This window comes from Onychomys torridus, chromosome X, assembly GCF_903995425.1.
Source record: "Onychomys torridus chromosome X, mOncTor1.1, whole genome shotgun sequence".
Taxonomy (NCBI): Eukaryota; Metazoa; Chordata; class Mammalia; order Rodentia; family Cricetidae; genus Onychomys; species Onychomys torridus.
The window spans coordinates 6,207,997-6,220,835 of record NC_050466.1 but is presented as its reverse complement, the minus strand read 5'-3'; the positions used below and the strand labels follow the sequence as shown (position 1 = coordinate 6,220,835).

Below are 12,839 nucleotides of genomic sequence, written 5' to 3'. Positions count from 1 at the left end.
ACCAGGGATTGAACCTAAGGCATGCTGCACAAGGTTTCTACCATCCGAGTTACAGCTTTATTTCCATCTTAAAAAAGAAAAAGCCAGGCCGTGGAGGCGCACGCCTGTAATCCCAGCACTGGGAGGCAGAGGCAGGTGGATCTCTGTGAGTTCAGGCCAGCCTGGTCCACAGGGCTAGTCCAGGACAGGCTCCAAACAAAGCTACAGAGAAACCCTGTCTCAAAAAACCAAAGAAAAAAAAAAGAAAAAAATTCTTAATGTACTGCTGAACCTCATTCTCCTGAGAAACTGGAGTCATATTTGCCTAACATTTTATTGTTGTTTCAAGTGGAAAGTTCATTTGCTCGGTTCACCAATAGGTATAAGCACCATCATGACAAATGGATAAGTTGAATGTGGCTGCTGCATGCTTGTAATCCCTGCATATACTAGCATGAGACAAGTGGAAAGAAGTTGTGTATCCTTTCTCCTCTCCTCTCCCTCCCTCCCCCCCTCTCCCTCCCTCTCTCCCTCCCCCTCCCTCCCTCTCTCCCTCTCTCCCTCTCTCCCCCCACCTCCAGAGACTCTCATATCCCAAGGTGGACACAACTGTGCTATGTAGCTGAGGATGGTCTTAAACTGATCTTCCTGCTCCCACCTTGCAGTTGCTGGGATTACTGATTTGTACCACTGTGCTGAGCTGAGAATAAAAGTTATCTTTGCCTACTCAGTGAGTGAGTGTAAACTCTGTCTGGGCTGCATGAGATCCAATCTCAAAAAAGAAAAGAAGTATATATCCATATGTATGTGTGTGTGTAGATAACATAAAAAGGTAATTTAGTTTAGCTTAACTGAAGGGAAATCTATTTGTTATGACAATACCCAAGAAGAATCACTTTGACAGTTACTTATACATTTGAGCAAAATAAAGTTGAATAGATTAAGTGGAAGTCAGCTTGTGGAACTTTCTTTAAACATAAAGCTGTAGATCTATTAATCCATGCCAGGTAAACACTATATCTAAATTTCCAAATAAAAACAAAAAAGGGAATGAAGCAGTCAGTTACTTTTGTTTTTAAATTTGTACAGTCCAGAGGAAACTGGTTACTACAGATATAGAATGACCTATCTAAAGCATGACACACTCAGTTTCAGTCTCAACTTGTGTACTAAGCACTCATCATTAGTATTAATGCCAAGACACATCACACTTTTGTCATGTCGTCCCCCCCCCCCCGGCCCCCACCCCTGTGTGTCTGTCTCTCCATTCTTACCTATTAAAAGCTAAGTATGCATTTATATACAAAGGTTTTTCTGGGAGGAATTTATAGGAAGTAGTCTGGGATATGCCAGATGGCATAAGGCTCTAACAACAAGGTGCTGGACCAAACTCAAGAGATGGCTCTGGGTGTGATGGTACCTGCTGCTAAGCTTGTCTACCTTAGTTTAATCCCCAGGATCCACATGGTGGATGGAGAGAACTGACTTGTGCAAGCTGTCCTCTGACCTTGACACATATGCCATGGCACATATGTGCATACACTTACAAAATAAGCAAATTTTAAAAAGAAAATAGTTTAAAGTGTCATCCAATTCATTGTTTGAAAAGAATAACTACATTCTGATTTGGTGCCAATAGTATCCCTCCATTATAAACGGTTAACATGAGAAACTAGTATGAAACCTTTGGCAGGGTTAAATATTTCAGAAATAGTTTATCCAAATACCACATGGTAAAATACCCCATCCACTATGATTGTCTGGATTTGACTGTAACAGATTATACACGGGGTCCTTGTATGGCTTTTAAACAATCTCCGACTTTTAACATGGAGAAAGGCCACTATGAAGCAGAATCTCTCTATCTACCAAAGCTGTATGTAGAAGATAAATCTATAAAATATTTCCCAACATTGACATATCAGTGTTTATCTAGACTTGGATCATAAAAGACACACATACCTGGGTCATTTGTGTGTTTCACAATTACCTTTCAACAGTGCCATGCATTCTGGGCTTTTTGCCTCCGCATCCCCACCTCTGACAGTGTTTTGTGTAGCATAGACTAGTCTTGAAATTAAGTAGCAGGTTCAACTCCTGAATCTTTCGCCTCTACCTCCCTAGTGGAGGGATTGCCTCCCAGTGCTGTCTTTGTGAGCATGTTACCAAGCCAACTTTTGTAACACATTTTGGGTGGAACACCTTCTTTTTTAATGTGTTTTCTCTACCACAATGCTACACACACTGTTAACTTTCTAGATTTGATTTAAGTGGATTCAGAGTCTATGTAAATTGCAGTTGCTCAGGCTGGCCTTGAATTTGAGATTCCCGTGCCTCAGCCTCTTCAGTAGCTGGGATTACACACATGGGTTACCATCTGTTACAAGAGGAGTCATGCTCTCTAGGGAATGATAGCCTGTCCTACATTGTTGCCTATTGATAGCTAGATAGCTTGTGTCTTGATTTTTCCACCAAATTCTAAAGTTTCATAAAGATGTGGAATTGGCCCTATGCATCTCCACAGATGCTAGAAAGAGTGCATATTTGTTTGTTTTGTTAAAATAAATGTTCTAGCCTTTTCACACAGATTCTGTACTGGCTGGTGCTTCAGCCATTTATCCTCTTTCAGCTTTATTGCCCATAGGTTTCTCTGGGTGGTGAAGCGGATTTTCACGGGTGTTTATTACAGGTTTATGGTCCCCACTTTCCTCCTCCAGGCCTGCAACAACTTTCCGGTTCCTCCCACCTACTTCCTCACCTGCCCTCCTCTCCCGGGACTATTTACTCTGAGATCTCTGAGCAGCCAGAGCTCAAGGAGCCTGGTGCCTGGCCCAAGCCCATCCACTGCTGGCAGTCTACTTCTGAGACTGCCCTGGAGGCCCCCAGTAGGGTGTTGCCCAAACGGTACATCCGGGACGCCAGCAAAGATGGCCTCCAAGGACCACATGCGCACAAAGTACTGCCACAGAGTGGCCCACTTTGCCTGCCAGCCCCTCTGTGCCTCACCCCTGTCCTCATTTTTCTGATCTTTTTCTTCTTGGCTAGCCTTATAAAACTTTTAACAGCTGTACATTGTCTGATGGTTTTTTTGGTTCCCGCCAGTAATTTCAAAACTCAGATGGCTAAGGCATGAGGATTGTTCAAAGTTCCAGGCCTTCCTGGACTCTATAGAAAAATAAAACAAAGTCAAAAAGCTGACTATTGAAGAGAAGCTGTGATGTAAGCTTTAGTTAAGAACATTGTGATACTACATTGTTTTTGTGCATATAGAAAATTAAAAATCTGTCTCTTGATGTTTTTCGATTATAGGTCAGTGCTTTTCAACTTGGAGGTGGGGCACTTTTGCCCTTTAAGGAACATAACGCTCATTATCATTAACTAAGAATTGGGGGTCAGCCAGGCGGTGGTGGCGCACACCTTTAATCCCAGCATTCGAGAGGCAGAGCCAGGCAGATCTCTGTGAGTTCGAGGCCAACCTGGGCTACCAAGTGAGTTCCAGGAAAGGCGCAAAGCTACACAGAGAAACCCTGTCTTGAAAAACAAACAAACAAACAAACAAACAAACAAACAAAGAATTGGGGGTCAGAGGTGCTACTGACATCTAGTAGGTTGAGGCCCCTGTGACCCAAGATAGCCCTCCACGACAAACGATTCCCTATCAAAAATAACTATGTTGCCAAAATGAGAAGTCCTATTCTTGGTATTTTGAATAAGAGAACTGAAACAAATTTCTCTGTTTCCTGTTGCATACATTTTAGTGTTTTTGCCTTGATATGAATAATTATGAAACCTGAGAGCCACTCTTTAGTTGAGATACTATAAAATTTATATAGATGAAATAACAGCTAAAATATATTACCTCATGATGTTGTATGATGGATAGTCTATAAAGCTATAGAAGGAAAATGGATAGGTAGGTGTTTTTAAGATGCCAAACCTATTACATTCCTAAAGAGTTAACACAAATCAAGCTTTATCACAAAGGTCAACTCTGCAAAGGAAGAAGAGCAAAGAGCATATAACCCAGATTTTGTTAGGGAATTGAAGGCCATGATTAAGATGATTAGCTTTTGCTCCAAGTGGGAATTAACATACGTACTTACCCCCTTTTTTTAATCAGTGACCCATAGGGGAAATTCTTCTATTGATTTTATAGTAGGGGAATTGAGACTCAATTAATATGACTATTAGAATTAGTGCATGTCCTGACTCTGGAGTCCTTACTATTTGTACTACGTCATCCTGTCTTTAGAAGTAAATTTACTAGTATTTTCATCCTCTCAGCTTTTTCTTGAGGATGTTGTAGATAGATTTTCATTCTCTAGGATTACAACCCCTTTTAAGCAACAAGATTGTAAACAAGGACAAACCTCACTTTTAAAAGGTTAAAATGAGCCTGATGGTAGTGGCTCACACCTTTAATTCCAGCACCTGGGAGGCAGAGACAGGCAGATCTGTGTTCAAGGCCAGCAAGATTGATCTACAGATCAAATTCCAGGACATATAGGGCTATACAGGTAAACCCTGTTTTGAGGAGGACAAGTTAAAATAAAAGTTCTACTATAGGTTGATGTGAACTGATGTGGCTTAAATATTATCAATTACTAGGAATTACTTCCTTTCTTTATAGAAGGGATCTAGAAGCAGGGTTGTACCTGAAGCTATGATGTCATATCCTGTCACTTTGTACATTGTTCTTGGTCTTTGTATGTAATGCACATTTCATATGCTCTCTTTCATCACCAGAATTCCTCCCTGTAAGGGAGTAAATGAGCAAACTCAAAAGGCCCTGGACCGCTCTCTTCTTGATTGCACTTTCCGATTACAAGGTAGAAATAACCGCACATGGGTGGCAGAGTTAGTATTTGCAAATTGTCCGCTTAATGGCACTTCCACCAGGGAGCAAGGTGAGATCTTTCATATACTAATTTTGCATATTTCTAGGATTTTAAGGTATTGATTACTATTAATTTTCTCTTTTGAATCCTATAGGACCATCCCGGCATGTTTATCTGACATATGAAAATCTGTTATCTGAACCTGTTGGTGGTAGAAAAGTAGTTGAAATGTTTCTTAATGACTGGAGTAGCATTGCCAGATTATATGAATGTGTGTTGGAATTTGCTCGTTCTTTACCAGGTATGTGTAATCTTCCTTTGAAATTAAAAGTACCTTTCTGTATCAAAAGTCAAATCTGTACATTGTTTAAAAAAGAGAATAGTCAAAAGTATATCAAAGAAAAATTGTCTCCTTTGCCTCAGCACATAATTTCTTTTCTCCAGACAAAATAACTGTTATGTTTCTTTTATTTCTAGAAATTTGGGCATATAAACAGATTTGTGAGTAATATACTTCTATGTTACCACAATATAGTACTCACTTACTGTGTACATGCGATCTAATAATTCACACTAGAGGTCCTGGGACCTGGGTGAATGGAGCCAGTAAATGAGGCAAACTAAAGTCTCATGCAATAGCCATTTTATTCAGAGCACCAGACAATTTATACTTTGAGGGTTAAGAATAATGGCCAGCCTGGTCTACATAGTGAGTTTCAGGACAGGCAGGGCTATGTAGAGAGACACTGTTTCAGGGGGGGAGTATACAATCATAAAGGCCATCCACACATAGTGGACAAGCCATACATGGCAAAAACGTTCTTCCATAGAGGCCTATAAGCAAATCACAGTAGCCAGTTGTAATGAATAATCTGAAGTAAACTCACTCCTATCTGCTACACCTGGGTGGGGGGGCTCGCAAAAGCACATTCCAAGACCAGTTCTGTGTTTCCAAAGAAACTGAGGTCACAAGATTCTTGTTTTCTTCGAGTTTTCTCATGGGTACTCAGAATTCTCACACGACTCCATTCTTGAACTGTACTCTAACATGAGCATATTTTAGTTGTACAGTCACTTAGGAGGTAGGTCTCCCCTATTTTACAGATGACAGAAACTTTTCTTAAAAACTGAAAGTCATAGAGCTTTTATTGGTGTCAATGAATTGCACAGGAGTCCAGGGCGGAAAAGGTGCTATGCTATACTGGCCACTGTGCTAGACTTTTTCAGTGTCTTTCTTAACTTCTCTGTCCTGGCCTTTCATTTTTCAATGTATGCCTTTTACAGAAGAATTACAGCAGGCCTAGTGATGTGTGCCTGTAATCACAACACTCGATAGGTAAAGGCTGGAGGATCAGGAGCACGTTGTCACTTTTAGTACATAGGGAATCGGAGGCAGTCTAGTCTAAAGGAGATCTTAGCTCAACAAAACTAGGCATATAATATGCCAAATGCCCTCTTTTTCAAGCCTGCTTTTTCAAATTTTACATGTACTACTAATGCTTTTTTTTGGTTTGTTTCTGCATAGACATACCTGCTCATCTGAATATTTTCTCAGAAGTTCGTGTTTATAATTATCGGAAACTTATCTTGTGTTATGGAACCACCAAAGGAAGCTCAGTAAGTCTATGGATTCAAACATGGAGGTTCCTTTCTTAGATGACTTTTATAATTGAGAACTTAAAACAAATGAAAGCTACCAGGTATGGTGGTACATGCCTTTAAGCAGGCACTCTGGAGGCTGGGGCAGGGCGATCTTGTATTCAAGACTTCCCTAGGCTACAGATTATAAGACTGTGCCTCAAGACACAAAAAAGGAAAGGAAAGAAAACTACCTTAAAAAGGGCTCAAGTCAAACCATAGATCCAAAATAGTAAATTTTAAATGCTTTGTTGAAATAAAATTATGATATAATGCTTAATCCTTTGAAATTGAGGAAATAAATCATCTTTTGAGTATATATGATCTTGATTTTAAAATAAGCACTTTTGAGATCAGTTGGGTCTCCTGACTGATTACTGTTAGGAAGAGTATTTATGAGTGGCTGTGAGAAATACAATATAGCTTTGTTTTGATTTGTATGAATGTACTCATTGTTTGCTCCTATCTCAACCCTAAATGTGCTCCCTGTAATCTATACTTACTTATTTCTTTTCCTTCAAAGGCAAATCAGTGATTGAGAGCCTGTAGTGCTCTCATAGCTGATCCTACTTTGGTTCCCAGCACCCACATGGCAGGTTACAATAATCTGTTAATCCAGGTCCAGGAACCTCATCCCTTCTTCTGACTTCCTTGAGCACCAGCCACACACATGGTACACATAAAGACTTGTAGAAGAACACTCAAAGACGTCAAATAAATACATAAATAATAAATTCCTTAAAGATTTAGTTAGTTAGTTAGTTAGTATTATGTATGCAGTGTTCTGCCTGCTTGCCAGAAGAGGGCACCAGATCTCATGACAGATGGTTGTGAGCCACCATGTGGTTGCTGGGAATTGAACTCAGGACCTCTGGAAGAACAGCCAGTGCTCTGAACCTCTGAGCCATGTCTCCAGCCCATAAATAATAAATCTTAAAAAAAAAAATCAACTTGTTTCTCTATAGACACTTCTGCATCTAGTAATATCAGAAAGTCCTTGTGTTTTAAAATGTAGTAATTGAGTGAACTTTGGTTTGTGGTATCTTCCTTCTCTTTTATGACAGTACTTCTTACTTTGTAGCACTGAGAATAGGAGTCTGCAGTTGAAGAGAAACAGAAACAACTGAGGAACACTAGTGAGAATTACCAAAGCTTGATGATTTTTTTTTCCTAGTTATATAGTAAAAGGGAGCTGATACACGTGCCCAGGGGCTGTGCTGATCTGTATTAGCAGCACGTTTGGAGTTTGGGTCCAAATTTTACCACTCATTTTCACAAAAGATCTCATTTAGATGTTTGGCAACTTTTAACATTTTTTTTTCTTCATCTCAAATCTGTTACTTTGCAGTTTTTTAAACATGTGCTCTCTCTGATTTAGATTAGTATCCAGTGGAATTCCATTCATCAGAAATTTCATATTTCGTTGGGAACAGTTGGCCCAAACTCAGGTTGCAGTAACTGCCACAATACCATTCTCCATCAACTTCAGGAAATGTTCAACAAAACACCAAATGTGGTTCAGTTATTACAGGTAATTAAGTTCACTGCTCGGTCTAAAAATAAGACCTATTAGTGGTAGTGTGTCATGCAAAATGCCTCAAAAAATCATCTATATTTGTCTTTAATGACTAAGATGGATGCCTTTGTCTTATATGACTTGAACACTGCCTTAAAAACTTAATTTGATTAAACTTCAAGAGAAAGTTTTATGGAATGTGCCAGAATGCTCATTTGTGACAGTGATACTTCAAAGATTCTAGATTTTTAGTAGTTGCATGGCAACTGGGTGACCTCTCTGTATTTGTTTCTTCTAGGTGTTATTTGATACTCAAGCACCATTAAATGCCATCAACAAACTCCCTACTGTGCCAATGTTGGGCTTGACTCAGAGAACTAACACTGCCTACCAGTGTTTCTCCATTCTACCACAATCGTCCACCCACATCAGACTGGCCTTCAGGAACATGTACTGCATTGACATATACTGCCGTAGTCGAGGTGTTGTGGCAATACGGGATGGGGCCTATAGTCTTTTTGATAACAGCAAGTTAGTTGAAGGCTTTTATCCTGCACCAGGATTAAAGGTAATAAACTTCGGTGTTACAGAATGAGAGAGTAAATAAACATAATCTTGGGAACAGTGCTGTCCTGTTAGAATGTAATAAGTAGTAGAGTTGCTATGTCTTCTCTGCAACTTCCTTCTGGAGGATCTAGACTTTGCATGAAGTACTGTTCTATGTACGTGAACTGTTAGGAGGCCCCTTGTCTCACTTTCTGAATGAGCATTTGCTCTTTAGGAGTTTAAAGAAGATTTTATTGCTAGAGAGCCTTATGAAGAGTCAGATGCTTGTGTTCATAGTTGAGAGTCAAATAGTTCCAAAGGCTGGTTTTGAAAACTTCGTTCCTTACCCCACTCCTTGTGTGTTCCTGCTCCTCACATAAACCTGTTTTCACTTGCTAGGTAGCTGCTTCTCTTGCTATTTATAGAACCCTATGTCTATGTAGCAAGATACACTCTGACTTGTTGAGTTCTTGCTTAATGGCATTACATGATTAGCACCCTGAAAAAGGAAATCCGCTTTTGTGTACTCTTCCCTCCTTCAGGCTGCTCCCACTGTATAAATCAATGCATTTGTCTTTCTCCTGGTTTTGCAGTATGGTTAGGTAGCAATTTTGATGGGGTAGTTCTTTTAGTATTCTTGTTGCTATAAAGATACGTGATGTCTCATATGGGACTACACATGCATTCACATGCATGCACCTGCACATGTATGTTCCCACACATACACATATACATGCAAACAAACAAACCCTAGTCAAAGCAAGGATGGAGGGTTGGTGTGGCTCATGGCAGCAGGGAAGGAGCCTGGGGTGCATTTTTATAGTGTATTCACAGTCAGGAAGCAGAACAAATTGAAGGTAGGCGTTTGTTACACTTGGTGTCCCCTTATTCAGTTCAGCACTTCAGACCTCAAGCCCATGATAGGATGCAGCCCACATTCAGGATAGGTTATCCCAATTCATTAAACCTCTCTAGAACCAGCCACATAGGCTCACTTAGAAGTTGGTCTTCTGTGTGCCTCTAGGTTCCTCCAGCTGACATTCCAGATTAGCCATTGCAGACCCCTTGTCTTTCTTCCTTCACTGTTATGGTGGTAGATCTGCTATGGTAGCTGACCATGGAGGCCCACTGTGTCTGACAATGTGTTTAGTTTACTCTCATCTAATTGAGAGTGCCGAAGTATAGAATTCTAGGTTAGGATCATCTTTACAAAATGTTTGAAGACCAGTTTCCTCGTTGCCTACATTGCATCGTGACTGGCTTGAACCTTTGTTACCAAGTCGGCTCTTGCCATCTGAAAGCACACATCCATTTGCTCTGAGAAAGTTCTTTCCATGATGCTTGAATCTTCCTTATCATCTGTTAGATGTTCCTGGTAATTCTGATCTTCTACATCATAGACTTGGGCCTCTACTTTATTTTGTGTGTGGGTGTGATGTAATGTGGTTGTGCTTGTTTGGAGGCCAGAGGTCAGTGCCAATGTCTGCCTTTATCACTCTGCCTTACTTACTTGAGAAATTAAGGTATGTTACCAGACCTAGAGCCAGTTAAGGTCGGCCTCAGGGATGTTATGGTGGTGTTTAGTCTCCTTGCATCGTTACTTTTCCTCTCTACCCAGAGTGCTAGGTTACAAGTGCAGGTTGCCACCGACTTTTACCCCAGTGCTGGCGTTCAACCACTTGTCTCCTGAGCCATCTCCCCAGCCCTGTGGATGTTCTCTTATGATATACTACCACGTTCTCCTTCCTCTCATCTTCCCCCATGAACGCCGCTTCTTGCTTTTCTAGAACTTGGCTCTCTTTCCTGTGGTGTCTTTCTTCATTATTAGGTCATTCTTAACTGTCTTTGCTTAGTTAAATGTAAGCTTTGGAGACTCTGCTGTTCATCACAGGAGAATCTGCTTGGCCGTGCTCCCAAAGTCAATAGTTTTAGATCTTTTGTGTTGGGACACTGTAAGATGCTGTACATCTGATTCCCTGATTACAGGAGGTCAAAGAGAGGAGAAAAAAGCCTTCTCAACTTTAAATATATGGTATTTAATACCCAATTTAAGTATGGTCTCCTTTTGCTGCACTGCTTCTGGGTCCCCCTACCCCCATCCAGGGCTTCTCCTTCAGAAGATGGTGATGCGCTGATGTACAGAGCTCTGGTGACAGTAATGGAGAATCTCTTTGTTAAAATGGATGTGGGTGTGCATGTATGTCCTTGCTCCACTTGTGTGCCCACATCCCCTGGAACTAGAGTTACAGATGCTTGTGAGCTGCCATGTGGGTACTTGGAATTGGACTGGAGTCCTCTGGAAGAGCAGCCTGTGCTCTTAACTGCTGAAGTATCTGGTACTGCTACTGCCAAAGTGTCTTGAGAATCTGGATGGAAATAGCTTTGCTTCTTGGCTTTCCCCATGGTTTGCTTAGGATATGACTCTTTTCATCAATCAGGTGGTTCAGCCATCTGCTTTACCATCTTCTAGAGTGCCTCACGACTTTTTTCTTTTCTCATTCTTTTTGTCTCTGGCTTACTATTTTAAATTTCTTTTCAGTAATTTCAGTGTGTTTTGCACACCTCTTTGAAAGACTTTGTTCTGATAACATTATGATAAGCTTATTTGAAGATTGGGAAAGGGGTATTAAAAGGAGACTCAGGAACTGGGGGTGCAGCTCAAGATAAGAACACTTGCTATGAAACAAAGAAAATCTGAGTTTAAATTCCTGGCACCCATATAAAAAAGAACAAGCCAAGCATGGCTGCATGTAACCGTAACTCCATTGTTGAGTGAAGACAAGTGGATCACTGGAATCTACTGGCCAGCCAGCCTAGCCTAAATGGAGAACCTCTCAGTCAGTGAGATACCCTATCTAAAATAAGAGGAAGACACCCAGTACCCCTCCGGACCTCTACCTGCATGTGGACACAAACATACACTGAGAGACACAGCAAAGAAGACATTGCTTGAGACAAACTCTAGTAGCCTTGCTTAAGTTCTTGATAACATACCTTATTTAAAAAGGCTGTCTCACTTCAGACACTTTAAGATTAAAATCATGCAATTTAAAATGCCAGAAGTTACCTCTGTGGGGGGAGGCAGCAGGAGGATGTGCATGTTTATTTTGTAGGAATGCATGTACATGCGTAGTCCAGAGGTTGATATCAGCTATTTTCACTCTTTATCTTACTTTGTGTTTGTTTGTTTGTTCAGGGCGGGGTTTCTCTGTATAGCCCTGGCTGGGAGTAAAGGCATGTGGCACCACGCCGGCTGTTTGTTATCTTTGTGAGATGGGAGTCTTTCACTGAACATGGAGCTCACTTATTCAGAGTGACTAGCTAGACAGCAAGCTGCAGGGATCCTTCTGTCTCCATCTCCCCTAAGCTGAGATGAAGCCTGTTTAGTGCCACATCAGGCTTTTTAACATGGCTTCTGGTCATCAAAACTGAAATCCTCACGCTTGTATAGTAAGCACTTTACCAAGTACACCACCTCTCTGGCCTAGTTCTTCAACCTTTTTCTTTTGAGGTCTTGTTATGTGGCCCTGTACTACTCCTGTTCCTGCCGCGTATTGTCTTGATTACAGGCATGTGCCACCATGCTAAGGTAATACACCCAATTCTCACTCAGTTTTTCAGTCATATTTTCTAGATTAAGAAGTAAGACCTTGCCAGGCAGTGGTGGCACACACCTTTAGTCCCAGCACTCGGGAGGCAGAGGCAGGTGGATCTCTGTGAGTTGGAAGCCAGTCTGGTCTACAGAGCGAGTTCCAGGACAGCCAGGGCTGTTAATCAGAGAAGCCCTGACTCAAAACCAAAACCAAACCAAACAAAAAAACAACAAAAAAAAAGGTGAGACCTCATGCCAGGCATGGTTGCATACACTTTTAATTCCAGCACATGGAGGTAGGTCTCTGTGTTCAACGGCCAATCTGCTCTGCATACATAGTGAGTTCCAATTCAGCCAGGACTATATAGTGAGATCCTGTCTCAAATCCCCCTCCTCCCAAAAAAGGAGAAGAAAAGAAAAAGAAACCTTTTAGTAATGGTAAATTTTATGCCTACTTAATATGGTTTGTATTTCTGAATCTGAGAATGCCAGGTCTCAGAGTATTCTATTTTACTTAGGTTTGTTTGTTTGTTTATTTTGAGACAGGGTTTCTCTGTATATCCCTGGCTGTCCTGGAACTTGCTCTGTAGACCAGGCTGGCCTCGAACTCATAAAGATCTGCCTGCCTCTGCTCTGAGTGCTGGAATTAAAGGCGTGCGCCATCACTGCCTGGCTATTACTTAATTTGTTGTTGTTGTTGTTGTTGTTAACAGTTTTCATTGATTTCATC

At 41.0% G+C, this 12,839-nt stretch overlaps 1 protein-coding gene across 3 annotated transcripts in view; it reads left to right on the top strand.

Annotated features, from left to right (window-relative positions):
• Med14 (mediator complex subunit 14) overlaps positions 1-12,839 on the top strand; it is a 92,090-nt gene that overhangs the window by 57,747 nt on the left and 21,504 nt on the right. For all 3 annotated transcript variants that reach the window (XM_036175506.1, XM_036175508.1, XM_036175507.1), the window contains exons 17-21: positions 4,726-4,886; positions 4,972-5,118; positions 6,343-6,434; positions 7,834-7,986; positions 8,270-8,539. In XM_036175506.1, the coding sequence (XP_036031399.1) occupies positions 4,726-4,886; positions 4,972-5,118; positions 6,343-6,434; positions 7,834-7,986; positions 8,270-8,539 (823 nt within the window). The remainder of the gene's footprint in view (positions 1-4,725; positions 4,887-4,971; positions 5,119-6,342; positions 6,435-7,833; positions 7,987-8,269; positions 8,540-12,839) is intronic.